The 18,821-nt window shown below is 42.7% G+C and overlaps 1 protein-coding gene across 1 annotated transcript in view; it reads right to left on the reverse strand.

Annotated features, from left to right (window-relative positions):
- Nucleotides 1-663: 663 nt before the first annotated feature.
- TRAPPC9 (trafficking protein particle complex subunit 9) overlaps nucleotides 664-18,821 on the reverse strand; it is a 489,725-nt gene continuing 471,567 nt past the window's right edge. The window contains exons 21-22 of the mRNA XM_074144728.1: nucleotides 9,359-9,582; nucleotides 664-843 (exon numbers count right to left, since the gene is read on the reverse strand). Of these exons, the coding sequence (XP_074000829.1) occupies nucleotides 664-843; nucleotides 9,359-9,582 (404 nt within the window). The remainder of the gene's footprint in view (nucleotides 844-9,358; nucleotides 9,583-18,821) is intronic.

Consider the following 18,821-nt stretch of genomic DNA (forward strand, 5'->3'; position numbering starts at 1 on the left):
ATTTCTTATTCACAGATCTACCAAACTACAGGCAGTGACTTTACCAGGAGCAAGTGACACTGGGCTCAGGGGAGGAAGAGAATAACCGGAGGCACACTTGCTATTCTTACTTACAGAAACGCGGGAAAAAGCATCACTACTGCTATTTACTACCAAAGACACCAAATACTCAGCAAACAAGTGAGGAAGAACAAGCCCGGGAACAAGTCTGAGAGAGAAGTACATTTCAAGGGTACATAGAATGGGTCCAGCGTAAACCAGGAGGAATTTCATACAGATACGCAATTCTTGTTGAAAAATGCTAAAACAGGATTATTCAAGTTGGAATTGAGACTTTCAAACATATGGTTAAATTCAGCCCTCAAGACTCTTTGAAACCCACTGATATCAAGAGAGTATATGAAAGTATAATGCACGTATTAGCAGTTTCAAAGGCTTTTTGGAAACAGAGGAAAACTCTAGCACAGTTATAATCTCTCTCTCTCTCTCTGAAATTAGCTAAGGCAGCTGCCCAGATGACTATCAGCCAATTCAGAAATTGTTCAGCTGTTCCTCCAAAGTAGGGACTGTGGCCTGGGGTTGCACAGAAACAAGCTGGGGTCAAGCAGAGGATGTGCCAAGCATCTCTGCGCACTGTGGTGAATCAAATAACACACAGTACATTTACGACTTAGTTTGGACCACAGGCTCCATAGCACGGATGTGGACACTGGGAAGGCAGAACCAGGAGAGAGGCAGCTCCCTGCTGCAGTTGTCTTCATGGAATTTGATATTCAGGTAGAAATCACCTGTGTAGAGAATGAGAAGTGCTCCAAAGTACACAGAGTCTTTGGTCGGCTTCACCTGGAAAAAAGAACGTGAAAATCAGCACAATCAAACCAGCAACAAAACAAAATAATTGCACTTTGCAGTTCAGTAGCTCCTTCAAATGATCTCAAAGTACTCTAGATTCACTTCTCGATATTGCCTTCACACAAAAAGGAGTAAAGATCTTGTCCCTATTCTAGCAATGGTAAAACTGGAGCATTGAAAATTAAATCCTGAATTACTCTCTTATGCAGCAAAGTTGTGGCACAGCTCAAAACAGAAATAGACCTTCAGGACTCACTGACTCCAGAACAGAGTTGGTTTAAGGTGGAAGTCCCCCAAAAAGTCCTGAATATCCAGGAACATCTTTCCTCAGACTGCAATTACCAACATCTATATTAAAGGTCTAAAACATGGCTCTGGACTCATGTTAAACACATGGTTAAACTTCATTTAACAACTTAGCAGTAACTAAATTCATCCCCACTTATTATTCTGACTGCAAATTCTAATCAGGAATCTTCAACATTCACTACCATTGAAATAATTAAGTTGAGCAAGAAACATCCCACAAAAAGTAGACACCCTGATTTAACTTGTCCAAATTAAATACAGTTCACACTGTTTCTACATTTATATGTAGAAACTTCATCACAAAACCATTCACAATCCATATCTGTACAACAAATAATATATCTCAATCCATCATTTGAGCAAAACACCGAAGTAATTTCTAACTTTAACAATCCCATAACTGTTTAGCATGTGATAATGTCTGAATTAATATCTGCTTCCACCAGATGTTCAATCCAGTTTCAGGCTGCCTAGAACTGGGTTGAAGTTGCTGCAGATGCAAAACATGGCATCAGCACAAAGCCATTCCATTGGGCAGAATTTATTAAAAAAATGTGAAAGGGCAACTTTACCCCAGCAGAAAAGACCCAATAAAGGGCACCTGACGCTCCTCAGGATTGGTCTTCTCTCAGCCAAGACCATTTTACCAGTTCCTTCTGCTCTCTAGACCCTGAAACCATCAGCTCAAGATATATCATGGGCTCATCTCACAAGTATGGCTGTATATTTTCTTTTTTACTTGAATACTCATTGGTAATGGGCCTTTCTTTGGTCATCTCCAAACACCTCAGTGTCCATCGTGTTGCAGAGTCCAGCATTGATTCTAAATGACAGCGTGACATACCACTGGTCAGCCAAGCCAAGACCACCGAGCCCAACCACAACAGAAACTCTGGTGTTGGATCCAGAAGCACTGAGCTGTCTGGATGCAGTGAATTGGACTGGGTTCAGGGGGAGAAAATCTTTGCGAGGGACATTGCTGGGAACCGATGAGACATTACCACCTGGAACTGTGAAGGGACGAGGCTAAGGCTCAAAGACGGGTTATCAGGATTCTCATCCACTGTAAAAAATTTGGTCATATGGTAAACTGGGACATCAACAACCGGGTATTAACTGGGAAAATGTCTATGGACACTCCTTGCTGAAGGGCACCCTGCCATTGCATAGGAAGGCAAGAACAAAGACGATGACTAGACCATGGCAGTGGAGAGGGGGGAGACAAACCACTAGAAAAGGTTTCCAGGGGTGTGGGGCACCTCTAGAATATAGAATCATAGAATGGTTTAGATTGGAAGGGACCTTAAAGATCATCTGGTTCCAACTGCCCCACAAGGGGTAGGGACACCTCCCACTAGACCAGGTTGCTCAAAGCCCCATCCAGCCTGATCTTGAACACCTCCAGGGATGGGGCATCCACAACTTCTGTGGGCAACCTGTTCCAGTGTCTCAACACCCTCAGAGGGAAAAATTTCTTCCTGATATCTCATCTAAATCTCCCCTCTCAGTTTGAAGCCATTATCCCTCATCCTATCACTACCTGCCCTTGTAAGAAGTCCCTCTCCATCTTTCTTGTAGGTCCCCTTTAAGTACTGGAAAGCTGCTATAAGGTCTCCCCAGAGCCTCCTCTTTTCCAGGCTGAACAACCCCAGCTCTCTCAGCCTGTTGAGCATATGCCAGAGAGCTGAAAATTGTCTGCCACCACCTCCAGTGAGGAACGTTTTCTGTAGCTTTCAGATGTGAGGGGAAGGAGCTGTTTGTTTCTGTTTTCTCCCATTCTGGGATTTTTTGGACCTTAGAGGACCCTTTGCCGGGTCCTGTAGCCAGCAGACCTGCACCTCGTACAGTCCCCGGAGGTTATCAGGCTTCTTTACTGAACTTGTCTAAGCTGCTGCTCCTGCACAGAGGCCTGTCTTTTCACAGGCAGCAACATCATCAGAGCTGGCGGAGCCCAGGCTCCCTTTGGCTTTGGTGCTGAGCACTTTTGCTGACCTACAGCAAACTTGTGTCAGCATCGTATCATCCATGTGAGTGATCAGAGCAGCCACAGCTGTTCTGCTGACCCCTGTCCTTGGCATCTCCCCTCCACGCTGGGTACAAGTTCTTGCCCTCTGGCATTGCGTCTGGACATGCAGAACAACATCAAGCAGTCTCCCCTCTTGCTTCCTTCCCCTCCTCCTGCGGCTGTCTGCCTTATTTCTGCCTCACTGGAACTGAATTGGACTTGCATCCAGAGGAGGACAGAGGCAGGCACCAATGTCAACAACTGGTGAAGGTAAACAGCAAAGGAACCCTCCTCCGGACCCATACCTTTTATAAGCTCCCAATCCATTTTTCCTAATCATAGAATGGTTTAGGTTGGAAGGGACCTTAAAGAACATCTAGTTCCACCCCCTGCCATGGGCAGGGACACCTCCAACTAGACCAGGTTGCTCAAAGCCCCATCCAGCCTGGCCTTGAACACCTCCAGGGATGGGACATCCACAGCTTCTCTGAGCAACCTCTCCAATGAGGCTGCCTACAAACATTCTCAGAAGACCACAAGTACAGTAGCAGCAGTCAGGTCAGTAGATGTCCAGATCCAACCCAATTGGTATACCAGGCACAGAACTAATTTTGAGGTTAAACCACCTACATTTAGGTGCCTCTCTGCACAATAGGTATCCAAGCTCCTACTACAGTAAGAAGACGTCCAGTCCATGCAGCCAGTGGAGCAAACACACGATGTTCTCCCTGGCCAGCCTACAGAGTCAGGGTAACTGCTTAAACAGAAGCACCTTGTGACATTTAGGATGACCTAAGGCACTGAGACATCTGCAGAGGGCTGGCATAATTTACAGGAACATTCACGGGAATTCTGGCAGTAGATGAAGGCCAGGTGGGAAACCCACAATACCTAAATAATGGTAGACACCTACTTTTAGGCAACTGAATCTCACCCCTGGTGTCTATGTTAGGGTAAGCCAGGTTCTACTGGCTGCAGACTACATCTCCATTGACTAATGGGAGCTTAGCTGGCCAGCATCCATGGTAAAAACTACTCATTCAGATGCCTCACTCTGGAACTGAATCCACCTAAATGCCTGTGAAGTGGATGTCCACATCTGAGCCAGCTGTTCAACACAAGGACTCATCCCATCAAATGCAGAATGAGCTAAAATATCCGCTAAACTCCATCAACTCTGATGACTCGTTCTCCTCTGCCTGTGAAGGGAGCTCAGGGTGACTTGTTCAGATGTGTACACAAGTGAGATGTTTCCTACCACAGCTGACAGTACACACCATCCCACCGATTCCAATGCATGATCCAGCCAACCTGCGAGAAACATGAAGATCACATACTCGTGCCTGATCCAGACCAGATTTGTATTGTCGTTCCATCTAGCGGCACACTGCCTCGATATCTGCTTATGTTGTGCCAGTCTGGGGGGCCACTGAACACATGCTTGCTGAATCGAGTCAGAGCCAAAAGAGATTTTACTAAAATTCCACCAAATGCTTCACGTGGAGACCCAAGATGGAAAGCTTCTACCCTAGAAAAACATGACTGAGAAATCAAGAAAAAAATGCCCACATTGCTCCTCTGTTCCACTGAGATAGAAGAAAAATTAAGTTTCTAGCTCCATCCTAATCCTTCCCCGATTCAGGCTACCATGTGGGACTGCGATTGCTTAGAACTAATTACTACTTATTTATACTGCTGTAGTACTTAGGGAGCTCAGTTGGAGATTAGGGCTAGTGCCAGCTACTGTTCGCTGCCCCAAAGAGTTTACAGTGTGAGTAAAACAGTGCCAAGAAAACTAATTTGTTCCAGATGGGCCACAGAGGACCTGCCAGAAGTGAGCAAATGTTCATCATAGCTTCTGAGCTGATTCAAAATGACCATCTACTAATGAATTTCTCCTCATCTCCCACTACCAATCACTTGAGCTAGTGCGTGATCACACATACAGGGAAAAAAAACTGCTGGAGAATAGTAATGGCAAAAGCAGGAACAAGAAGAAAAAGATGAATTGCTGGTAGTTACAGGAATCTCCATGGAAAAAAATAATATTTTTTTTTTTAATTTGGCAAGAAGAAACTCTGCCTGATCAACTAATTAGTCAAAAAAAAAAAAAAAACACTGGTAAGAACTAAGAATTTTTAACAATATGGCCAAAGCTAAACTTCAGTTTTTGAAGTGAGATAAAAAATAATAAATCGATAAATTAACGCAATGTATTTTAATGGGTGGGGCCCCACCATATTATCTCATGTTTCAAAACCCCACACTGAACAAAAACGTCTACTATCTAAATGATAACTGATGAAGGCACTTTTTCTGTTAAATACAGACATAGAAAGGTAAGGCTAACCAAATTAGTTGTGCTTAAAAATAAAGATTTTACTTAATTTAAAATGCATGGAAATATCTCAATGTCCTTTAAAAATTTCAGTAAAAGAATTTTCTTTTTGAAGTAGTATATCCCAGCAGGGACTTTGTGACACAAACGCAGACTGCTGCACTGAATTGAAGTAAGAGTGCAAAAAGGTGAATGAGCACTCATTACGTTACTTTCAAGATAAATCATCTAACATGGACTTTGAGCCACCAGAAAGACAAATACAAAATCGTGTGACTTTTACCCTTTAAACAATTTATATTCACACCGCGAAGCAGCATGTGCATGCTGAAAATTCCTGTATATATCCCCTGTCTTCCAGATAGCAGCAGAAACTGATTTGAAACATTTTAGTCTGGAAATAAAAATAACTGTGATTTGCTGAGCATCAGGCTTAATATGAAATTAACATTTAGGAAAACAGAGGGGGGGTTGGGTTTATTTTGGGGCTTTTTTTCCCCCAGAGAAATCACATTCAGTTGAGCACCAACAGTGTTGTAGTTTCTGCATCAGTGTGACAACAGACCAGATTTTCAGGGCATGAGAAGTATCTTCTCTTGCTGTAATACCTGATGCTCCCCCTTGTTCTTGACCATACATTACTGACACACCAAACCACAGACTAGTTCTCCATCCTGCCTCCCACCCAGCTCGGCAGTGCAATAAATCATGTCACCACCTCCTTGCCAGTGTCAGTGTAAAGTCAGCCCAATTAGCTTAAACTGCTGACGAATGTAGTTTTTGCTAAACTGGCCAACTTTGCACGAAAACAAATGCTCCCACCATCTCTCCAGCTTGGTCTGCTGGGGAAGAGGGGAGCATCTTCCTGCAGAGGGGCAGAAACAAGCAGCTGGGAAACGGTCACCTCAATTAAACAAGAAAAATAATCATGTGCCCATGACCCCAGTATATAAAAATAATGAGCAGATGTTTAATAGCTTTGACAGAGCTGCGCTGAGCTATGCCAGCAGGGAATCATAGAATCACAGAATGGTTTGGGTTGGAAGGGACCTTGGAAGGCCATCTAGTCCAACCCCCCTGCAATGAGCAGGGGCATCTTCAACTAGACCACGTTGCTCAGAGCCCTGTTCAACTGTCCCTTGAATGTGTTCGGGAATGGGGCATCTACCACCTCTCTGGGCAACCTGGGCCAGTGTTTCACCACCCACATTGTAAAAAATATCTTCCTTGTATCTAGTCTAAATCTTCCCTCTTTTAGTTTAAAATCATTACCCCTTGTCCTGTTGCAACAGGCCCTACTGAGAAGTTTGTCCCCATCTTTCCTGGGGAAACATCCATTAAGTACTGAATCTGGTCCAGTGTCTCAGCTTTCATTTGGAAAAAAGAGAAACTCTGAACCTCTTTCATCTCACTCAACCATGAGCTTCTTCAGTGTCTTAACCAGCGTCTGTCTGAGTTTCTGCCAAACTCAGAGCATGAACACAATTCTGAGTGTGTTCGTTCTTCCCTGAAGCATCAAATGCACAAGCCAGGACTTTCTTCTTGTATCCAGAACAGGTGCAGCTTTCTGAAATCTTTTTTCCATTACTGAATTAGTTATTATGGGGGATGAAAGGGCCTCTGACAGCATTAGATACACTGTTTGAAGAATATTCTTCCATGATCAGGGCTCTATGCCTCAAAGAAATATGACTAAGCATTTTCTCTGGGAGCCTGTGTAGGAGAAGTAACAATACTACATACCGTGAAATATAACACTTCTTGTCTAAGAGTCGACATTTTCTTCATTTCACCTTTTTGGATGAAAAGGAGGACAAATAGCAGAAAACAACTCTATTTTTAACTGATCGGGGACTGTGTTTACAGGAGAAATGTCACCATAGTGAACAACGGGGCAAAAGCGGGGTCCGTAACGTATGAGAAGGCTGCCTGGGCAGGCACAAGAGATATGACCTCCTGACTTTTTGCTCCGTAGGAGCCTCAATCAGAAGGTAAGAATACATCACGCTGACATCTCCCTTTTCCCTTATTAGCCTGAAGGGTCAGGCCCTTCGGCAGCTGGGCATCCAAACACTGCCACACTGATTAAAAAATCCACATTGTCAGAAAGAGAGTCAAAGAAAGCCATCTCTTGATTATTTCTGTTGACATATTTAAATTATTCAGCTAAGAATATAGTTAGCTCCCATTAAAACTCAAGTTGATGGTGTATTCCATGCTCATTAGCTTTTTTGAAATATTTTCTTCCCATGATGTGTAATTGAAAAATATGCATATTGAATATCCCTGTGGTTAACCTTTACTTTCTTTCTTACTAAGGTTCACTTAAATATTCAGTTTTGACAGGTACATTTTATTAGCTATCTGAAGAGCTGACCTAAGCAAAGGTCCTAAGCACTATTCCATACACTCACCCTCTTCTTCATGTTTATTTTATAAGTTACCAGAAATACTGCTTATTCTACTCTGCAGTACTGTCTGTACATTTTTCATTCCTGTATTTTTGTTGTTTCTGGTTTTTTGGGAAGGATGTGGGAGACAGTAGTTCTATCTGTATTTTCAGTGTCTTGCCTTAGAAGCAACAGCTCCTAGACTTGAATTTTCTAAGGAAGAATTTGAGAGAAAAATAAAAATCTCATTTGTTCTAAAAAGGGACTTTTCTGTCTCATTTTAAGCATGTTTTCTATTTTTCTTTATGGTTTTATAAGAGTATGCTCGGCGACAAGGAAATGAACCAGCACATCATATTGATCATTAATGTTTAGCATTTTCTTTTTGCAGTCTGTTGCATTTCCTCAGGACTTGACTAAAACTGATTTGCTGAGTTCCTTGGCTCAGCCTGGGGAATATTTCTTATGTACTAAAGAGAAAAAGTTACTTAAAATCTATTACTGCAGGCTGCACTGGATGGCTCAAGGGACTGGCAATATGGTATTAAACATTTTATCTAGGTTCCTCATTCACATTTAGTCAGATCTGGAGTGACCAAAAGTTACTGTCTCTGATAGTTTACTAGTGGTTTACATGAAGGAAATTACAGTCTTAAACCATCTCGGAGAGATGATTCTATATCCCCAAACCCAGCAGCACTTTTAGGAATAGCTGCCATAATTGTAGTGCTTTCCAAAAATGAATCTGCCTTAAAATCACAGACTCATAGAATGGTTGGAGTTGGAAGGGACCTTAAAGGTCATTGAGTTCCAACCCCTGCCATGGGCAGGGACACCTCCCACTAGACCAGGTTGCTCAAAGCCGCATCCAGCCTGGTCTTGAACACCTCCAGGAATGCGGCTTCAACAACTTCTTTGGACAACCCGTTCACCACCCTCACAGTAAAGAATTTATTCCTTCTATCTAATCTAAAACTACCCTCTTTCAGATTAAAACCGTTACCCTCGTCCTATCGCTACACTCCCTGAAAAAGGGTCCTTCCCCATCCTTCCTGGAGCCCCTTTAGATACTGGAAAGCTCTATAAGGTCTCCCTGGAGCCTTCTCTTCTCTATGCTAAACAACCCCAACTCTCTCAGCCTGTTCTCATATGGGAGTTGCTCCAGCCCTCTGAGCACCTTCATGGCCTCCTCTAGACTCACTCCAACAGGTCTATGTCCTTCTTATGTTGGCAGCTCCAGAGCTGGATGCAGTACTCCAGGTGTGTTCTCACCAAAGTGGAGCAGAGGGACAGAATCCCCTCCCTCGCCCTGCTGGCCGTGCTGCTGTGGATGCAACCCAGGATACGGTTGGCTTTCTGGGCTGGAGCACACATTACTGCACAAAGTGCACACTTCAATAATGAAACTCTTTTCTGCAAATGCACGTCATCTGGAATTGGGATCCATTTGACAGAAAGACTTACTGAATCAATGTAGAAGGTGTTGGATCCCACAAAGGTGATAGCATCTTGCAGCTCATAGTTGTGCACCCCATTTTGGTAATCCTGGTAGGGTGTCATGGTGAGAGCGAAGGGCCCCACGCTGTGTTTGCTCCAGTTGGTCAGCTTCACCTCCAGCGGGATGGGGTCCCCCACTTTGCAGTCCACCATGATATCGCAGTCGCAAAGCTTGCCATCAACGAGGATATCTGCACATCGAGAAAACAATTCCATGTTATGTTGGACTCCTGCTTTAGAAACTATATTAATCTTGATCTTTAGGAAATTTAACAGGAAAAGGTAACCTAAATGAAACCAAGAGTGCATGATGGTTAACCTTATGAAAGAAAACCAAACACTGCAGTGCTGTGCAGGGCAGTGTTGCAGGGTAACTACTTGCAACAACCAGTTCCTGAAGGTCTAATATCTGTCCACAACTGTTAAAAAAGCTATGGAAAAAACCAACTATGATCTATACACAGGCACCCTGAGATATCTTTTTAACCTCCTCCCTTCCAGGCCAAAGCCACAGACAACTTCTCATGCTTCTCCTGCAAATCAACAGCATCAGGTTAATGGAAATACAAACAGGAATCATCAGTATAAATGGTGGCTAGATAGATCCAGGGCTGGATGCCCATGTTCACATGTTACAGCCAGAATAAAGCCTCCTATATGGAGGTGACCTTTTGAAGTAGGATAGACACTGCCAGAATTTGCAATGTAATACATATATTACAGTCCAGATTATAAGGAAAAAAGGGATTTTAAAATTATACAGCAGTACTACGAGCTTGTTCACTCTTTGCACTTTAATTCATTCTGGGTTTTCTATTTTTAACTTTCTACTTTTCTTTCCCTTACGGGGATAGCAGAAAATATAAAGCCTCTAAATTGGTTACTGCTGGGACAATGACAGCCGGAGTAATGTGTCCACTAACCTTGCCCATTTGCTTATACAGAACCGAAATGTTTCATTACCAACACGCTATGAAATTGCTAGTCCAATTCCCTGCTCTGAAAGGGTTCCCAGTTGTGCAGTATTACTGTATTTTTCAGATGGGGGTTATCTCCGGTGCACTATTAATACAGGAACATTTCTATTTCACTATGGGTTCATGTTCAGAGATAAGAGAAAGCCCTGGGCGCATGTAAGAAAGCATCCTCCCTGTGAATACCTATCCCCAGAATCTCATACGCCCATGAGGCATTTCGATCACTCCAGCTCCTCCTCAGTCGCTCGCCTTATGACATACAGCATATTATTTCTCTGCCAACAGCATTGGATTTACATTAGTAATATCCCCTCTTCAAGAAAAGACACTATTTTTATACTTCAGGAGCTTTCACGAGGGAAAAAAAAACATTTTACACCAAAGTGATTTTTTTTCAGTACTTATTTTTGTTTTGTTGCCTTAGACAAAAAAACTACAAAATGATGCATGTTCTCTAGATGCCCTTTAGCCTGGCAAACTGAACGAGATTTAGCACAGCAATTGGGGAAAAAAAAAACCAAAAACAAACAAGGAAAAAAAAAACACAACCAAAAACCTAGAGCCAAAGAAGAAACAAGATCAGAAAGGGACATTTATTCCAGAGGCCAGGTCAGTAAAGCTGAGCTACACAGCCTCGCTCTGCAATTACCCAAAAAGAGGTTGTAGCAAGGTGGGTGTAGGTCTCTTTTCCCAAGCAGTAAGTGATAGGATGAGAGGAAACAGCCTCAAGTTGCACCAGGAGAGGCGCAGATTGGGAATTAGGAAAAATTTCTTCACCAAAAGCATTACCAGGCACTGGAACAGGCTGCCCAGGGAAGTGGTGGTCACCATCCCTGCAGGTATTTAAAAGACATGCAGATATGACACTTAGGAACATGGTTTAGTGGTGGTTTTGGCAGTGTTAGGTTTATGGTTGGACTTGATGATCTTAAAGGCTTTTGCAACTGAAATGATTCTATGACTGTGAAAACCCCTCCTTGACCAAAGCTGCCCAAATGCAGCAGCAAGTCCCAGATACAAGAGGCTTGGCAGAGTAAGCACGAAGAAACCCAGCAGTGCTCAAGCTGCAGCTATCCAAACCCCGTGTCGGTGTCGCAATTAGAACAGTCTCTGTGCCAAAACTTCCCTTTCCAAAGGAGAAGTCCATTTTTTGACACAGGAGCAACAGGAGCACTAGTGAGGCCATACCTGGAGTGCTGGGTCCAGTTCTGGGCTCCTCAGTACAAGAGAGATATGGACATGTTGGGGAGAGTCCAGTAAAGAGCCACAAAGGTGATTAAGGGACCGGAGCATCTTTCCTATGAGGGAAGGCTGAGAGAGCTGGCACTGTTCATTCTGGAGAATAGAAGGCTTAGGGGGCATCTCATCAATGTATATAAATACCTGAAGGGAAGGTGCAAAGAGGATGGAGCCAGGCTCTTTCCAGTGGTGCCCAGTGATAGGACCAGAGGCAATGGGCACAAACTGAATACAGAAGGTTCCCTCTGAACACCAGGTAACACTTTTTTTACTCCGAGGGTGACCGAGCGGCAGCACAGGTTGCCCAGGGAGGTTGTGAAGTCTCCATCCTTGGAGATACTAGAAAGCTGAAGGACATGGTCCTTGGCAAGTGGTTCTAGCTGGCCCTGCTTGAGCAGGCAGTTGGCCCAGATGACCTCCAGAGGTCCCTGCCAACCTCAACCATTCTGTCATTCTGTGGCAGGAAGTTATAATCCCCATTGCATTTTAGGAAAGGGCTAGAAAACCTGTTTAGCATTGGGTTTCTTTTGCAATAGCACACTCTAATGTTATGGGGTCTCCTGCCCAAGATGATCAAATTGCTTCTTACAGGGTTGCCCCAAGATCATGGAGGTGAAGTAGTGGTTATAACAGTATCCCATTATCCGAGATTAACTGACTTGACTTGTTCAAAACACAAAAGTATGCGTGTATAATTTTTATGCTTCCCAGCCTCCTGCTACAGAAGTGAAGTCCAGTTGCTTCCTTCAAAAGAAATGCATTTATATAAATTCATGACTTCATATCAGTTTATGTTTTCAAGCTTCTGGCTGCAAGATAAGTGCTTTCATTTAACAAAAAAACCAAACCACCAAAAACTTCCCTTTTTTTTCTGGTTCCTCCAGCCAGCGGGTATTACAGCTGTGAGAACGGTTAGCTCCCCAGACCAACATGAACCTTCAGAAATATTCAGTAAGCAAAGTGGATGAATCTTTTTAAAGCTGCTCATCAACTTGCCTTTTAGCTTTAAAATTCAATGCTCTGCTTTAGGAATTGTAAATGAACCCTTTGCCCTCTGCGTCCACCTTTATATCTAACAATAGCTCAGAGCATTGCTTCCCAATATCTTCATGTGAAAAGAGAAAATCCAAACAGAAAGGAGGCAATTAAGTCTGGCTCGACTAGATTAATTTTCTTCTGTATTCCTAAAAAAAAAAAAAATTAAATTAATTTAAGATTGATTTAAGAGCGTGTGTGTGGACACGTGCTTGTGTACATATTGAGAGATTATTTCCTTCCCTTCCAGCACACCCTTCCCTCCTGCAGTACTGAAGCCAAGGATCTCAATGAGATGTCAGATGAGAAAACACACATGGCTGGCGTGCAAAATACTATGGAAAGGAGTGTTTAAAAACAGTCCCCTTTCATCAGGGAGAACAGCTTGGTTTGACAGGCAGTTTTACTCCCTTCCTGACACAGAAAACATCTCATGGACCATACGGATTTGCTTTAATATTTTCATCCATGAACAGAGGAAAAGCCATGTGCACAGGGTCCCATTTCTGCAGATTCAGCTCACTCACACAGATGGCATATAAAAGCTGAGACTGCTCACACCACTGCTGTGAGAGTGAATCATTATTGGCTTCGGTATACAGGAGCTCTGAATCAGAAGACACAGTCCCTAGCACAGAAGACAGTGGTGGCCGTATCTCTGTACTCCAAAGATTCAGATACAAGACAAACAGTACTTAACGAAAATTAGAAGGACCAAGTTAATGCAAAAAGCATATATAAATTACATAGAAGAGGTGAAAATGTAAACTCTGGCTGTCAGGGAAAAAAAAGCAGAAAGACCTAGCAGTCTCCTTCTAAGTACTTCAATAAACCAACAGAATGCTGCTTTTTTATACTTTTTTTTTTTCTCTCTCTCTCTCACTCCTTTCCTGCTTATTTACCTACACATCCAATATATAGGCATCCTTGGGTGCCAACGTTACCCTGCAATGCTTGACAGCCACAAAAAAAGGAAAGACACAGTCTCTACCCCACACCTGTGACCACTCACGGGACCGCTCTGAGGAAGTGCAGGGTATTTTATCCCTAGGCAATTGTTGTACCAAGGGAGAAAATGTCCAACACATTTTGGAAGGCAGAGGATGAGGATGATACGAACTACTAAGAATCATAGAATCACAGAATCATTTAGGTTGGAAAAGACCCTTAAGATCATCAAAAGAATGGGTGAAAAGGGTGACTGGAAAGCCTTGTTTTTTTGATTGATGGCCTTAGCCAAGCCTTTTAAGATCTCGATGTATTCACCTTTTAGCTGGAAAAACTACTTCACGGCCCAGTTGATAGGTGATGCTTATTGACACCACAATGCCTGGGAGACCATTATATGAAAATAATACATCAGATTTCACATAGTATCTGTCTTTCGGGATCTCAAAACTCAAGAAAAGGGAATGAATGTTACAAACGGGAAGAAAAACGCTATTCCACAAGAGAAATATCATTTACCATCACCTGCCAGGTGCACTTCTGTCTACATCACCCAAAGGAGCAGCTTGGAAATGAACACCAAATATTATTAACATCTTGTGTTATCTTCTCTGCTCATGTTAGTGCAGAGTAAGTTGTTCTTGCTACTTTGTCGAGTTTCTGTGTAAGCATCCGCAACTCATTGGCCCACCCGTACGTCAGGAGTCCTGAGTCATGGCTAATTGCATTTTCGCACCCAACTCCCTGTTCGCCACTGTGAAAGTTTAATTTTGGAAAGCAGAATACAAATACATGGTTAATCTCAGTGGAAATGCATATTCCAGCAATGTTTACTCTCCTCACTCAAGTTGGGGTTGATTTTAAAAACAGGCTGCAGAGGAAGGCAGGGCGTTCGTGTTCATCTTTACAGTGGGGGATGGAGAAATTTCCATTGGATATTTGCTTTTAAAGTGGATTTTGAATCCTGAACTGAAGCAGATACATTGGTCTCTGCCATTCGCTGCAGTTGGAACCCTGCCTCAAGACTTTGAGCAAACACCTCACGGAGGCACGACTTTGCACAAACAAAACTCAAGGCATGAGATGCCCAAATGAGTAAATACTTCTCACATAGGAGGTAAAAGAGATCTTCAAGCCCAGCAAAGCAAGCCTTGCTCAGCTGTACTGTGATAGTTAAGGGAATTTTAGTCAATCAACCACTTTTTGTGCTGTTAGAGCTGTTCCAAAATACTAGTTTTACTCAACTTGGTCTGTGAACTGGGAGAGCCGTGGTCTGAGGAGGGGAGAGGAGCAGGAATGTCTCTAGATAATGCCCATCAGGTGCTTCAGTGGAGAAAAGCCAAAGACTAAGAGCCCAAGCCAGAGTTGCCGCAGAGAAAGTCTCACAGAATTATTCAGTTTTTCTGTGCTAAATCTGAAGTGCTGATTAAAATGTCTGCCCAGGCCAGCTTTACTTCTAATTGCCCTAAAAGAGCAAGGAAAGGGCCAGCCATTCTGTCTGGAACAACTTCTTTTTTTCTTTTTTTTTTTTTTTTTTCCCCCTGTCCTCTTCTGCAGGAGTGTTTGTTCAGGATTTTGCAAGGAACTGAACAATGCAAAGAGGATTCTTTTCTTTTTTTTTTTTTTTAAATCATTCATTTAGAAATCAGCTGAACAATTCTACCCGTTTCTGATCTTACACATCATGCAGATGGAAGACAGATCAGAATGGAAGAAAAAAACCCTGTAATACAAGCAAACTCCGTACAGAGCAAGCTGATCCTGCCTTTCTTCAAACAAGCAAGATCCCTGTCCCTCCTCTCACGCTGCACGTCAGGTCAGCAACATTTTTAGCAGCCTGTTAATTGGGGTTCAGTTGCCTGCTCCGAGGAGCCGGCAGGCAACACGTGGCATTCTGTTAAGACAACAGGTTCCTTGAATTTTCTTATGTATCTCCTCCAATATACACATCTAAACACTATTTCCTCTCCTCCCACTTGTTCTCCCTCACACAGACTGGTTCCCTTTCATTTTCTAAACCATTCATGCAAATTATTTACACATAGAGATGCAGCACCGGTTACATTTGTTTGTCCATTACGAGGTCCTGCAGTCTTTTCAGAGCTGAATACATCCAAGCAAAAGACATGAATATAAAAGCTGTGTTCCCTGTCACTCTCATCACGAAAATGCTGAATGGTTATTTAATAACAGGAGAGCCTCATAGCTATTTGCATAAAAGCTTCTGTATGTGGTTTGGATCTGCTCCTCACACCAAACCTGAGCATCTTGACTTTGGAATAGCATCCTCGTGGTCATTCATTGTTACACCAACACAATACTGAGCCAAATCCATCCCCCGCATAATTTATTTGCTGTCGACAGTAACAGAGGTCTACAGATGTTTGTATTGTAACAGGTTCAAATTCAGGAGTATCTCACCTTGCCAACCTCTGCTAGTCCTGTCCTAGAAAGTGCCCTTATACTCAGCGCCTGCTCATCCAAAACCCCTACGGACCTGAAGAGTTCAGCCACTCTTTGGGTCAAGGACCTTGCACAGGGATGAATAAAAAAATACAGGAAACGACAGGAACAAACTAGTGCAGCTTCCTGCAAGTACCAACAGCCCAGAGACCTTCAGCTGACACAGGGGCACGGACCTGAAAACAAGAAAGTTGGCAGAAGATGGGATGGCTGAACATGAATACAGGCTAGTGAAAGAGGCAATTGCTTCCACGACCTCTGAGCTGCCTCATTCCTGGCAGGCTTCCCATTCCCAAACATTTCACAATTGAATTAAGGACACACTTTATTCGCTCCAAAAGCGATTAGAAAGAAAAACACATTTAAAATATAGTTCTAGCAACAATAAGCAATTAGTCTTTGATAATCGTCTGTGTCTTCCTATTTAATCACTCTTTTGCAGTGGCCAGTATGCTGATGACAGATCCCGACTGGTCCCATTATCGTTCTTGCCAAATTGTTTCGAGTTTGTGTCTGTTCTTAACTCTGTGATGACAACGGACCGCGGCTGCTGCAGCATCCCCGTAGGACTCGCTTGCAAAAGGATTTTTCAACCTTGTCTGCTTGGATTGAGTAGGCTGCCTTCCTCCAAATCAGTATAATGTTTATGTCCAATTTTAACCTCCAAATCTACCCTTGGCAGACACGTGATCAGTGCTACTTGATCTCAGCTATAAACATTTAGATGTAGCATAATATTCTTCAATTAACTCTACGTACCAGGGTCACACTAGCTGAAAAGAGCAGCATGAACGTGTCTAGTGCTCTGCAGTTTGACTGCCTCCAACTTTTACTTGGGATCTTAAACCAGCGAACTTGAATGCACATTAACCACGGATTTAAGAAATGAGTTGTTCAGTTTAACCTCTCTAGTTTTGGTATGAGTTATTTTATTTTGCATGTGCCTTTGATGATAGACATTTCTCCTCCTGCCCTGTGAAATAGCTGGCACAGAGATGGCACCTGCTTGTCTCATTTCTCCTCTGGCAGCCAAGACAACCTGTCATTTTGTGACTTGCCCAATTTGCTATCAAAGTGAAAATCACTTCTGAGTTTGTATCGCTTGTGTCCAGTCCTAATCTAAATGCTCAAAGGCAGACCCCCAAAATTTTAAAATTCTCAAAGCTGTGTGTTTTCAAAATTCTCAAAGCTCTGTCTTTTTCAGTGAGGCTGAACTCCTTTTGACTTATTTTAAAATAGTCGATGACGTAGCCCTAGCTTGCTTAAATAGTATCATTTCTGAATGTGGGACAACCCCTTTTTATCTATTTATCACAAGCAAGCTTGCAGAAGACTTCTTTTGATTATCTGCTACACAGCTAGAAGGTCAGCCTGGAATATACTGTATGCCTGTGTTTCGAAATTTCACATTCCCAGTATTTGCATGTTATTTTAGGTTACTGAAAACTTTATTTCTCTAGGTTTTGGTTTGGTATTTTTTGTGGCAGGACTACTTTCAGAGTATTCTTACCCTGCCTTGCAGAGAAAAAAAAAAGAAAGAAAAAAGAAAAAGAAAAGGGGGAAAAGGACCCTATATTACATTTAAACAAAACTAATCCATACTAGGATATATCATATAACACTATTTTTTCTATACTGAAAGGTTTGTGCAAAACCACTGCAGATCATGAATAACACAGCTTAACCTACAGCTTACTGAAAGAAAATCACCTTATTCCTCACTCTTTGCATAATAAGACTTAAAATTTTCTCCTTCCTTCTGCGATTCTGCAGCGATGGATGTGAGACAAACTTCCCCCTCTGCAGAGGAGATTTTTAAAGGTCTCATGCAACCTTTGTAAGAGTTTCTGACTTGTGGCTGAAAAGTTAATGGTAAAAAAACAGTCTGTAGCCCTTTTGTGCTGGTTTGGGAGTCTGTCAAAGCAGGTTTGGTCTAGACACTACACACGTGAGTTGGAGACCTCCAGGGAGTGTTATCTGCTCTAGAAATCAGTGTTAAAGGTGGTGATCGTGGCACATTCCCTATGGAGATAGGAATGAGCCAGCACATGGTCACAAAAGAAGTAATGCCTACTTAACAGCAGAGACACCAATCTAGGCTCCTGTGCTCAATTCTGTGAATGCAAAGTTAAATATGTGGAATTCACGACACAATCTACTTACCTAAAGTCTCCCTGAATATGGCAAGATGGAAGTGGAAACTGTTCTTCTGGATTTTCTACTGTTCTAAGTGGAAACAGTATTTTCCACATTATCTATTCAACAGGCACACAGTAGTGCTCTGGACTCTCAGACAGATAAGGGATTGTACCTAACAGGTAGCTATTTTTAAAATTCCTACCTATGCGTAGTATAATTGTCATATTTGAGGAGTATTTGGGGCTCCTGTATGATGAAATATGCAATATACTGTCTGAAGCAGAAGGAACTCAAATGCAGATGAGAAGAGAGCTGAGACAGCAGGTTATCTCCATGCCCAGATGTATAGAGACACAGGGGCAGGATGCTTTAGGAAAACAAAAAAAGTGATGTTGATTATTTAAAGAAAAATGATGGGTACGTGACCCATTTTCCACGCTTGTCTTAAAGAAGAACCGTGAAATATCGCATGAGATGTCTGGGCCATAAGGATGTAGAGCAGCCAAAGCCTGGTACGAGATAATATATAACCCCCTAATAACAGGCAGGTAGATGATTTACCACATTTCAGTAACTGTGCAAATATGAGCAGTAGGACACTGAGCCTCCCGGGCCTCCTTTAGCCCAAC

This window comes from Numenius arquata, chromosome 3, assembly GCF_964106895.1.
Source record: "Numenius arquata chromosome 3, bNumArq3.hap1.1, whole genome shotgun sequence".
NCBI classification, from domain to species: Eukaryota; Metazoa; Chordata; class Aves; order Charadriiformes; family Scolopacidae; genus Numenius; species Numenius arquata.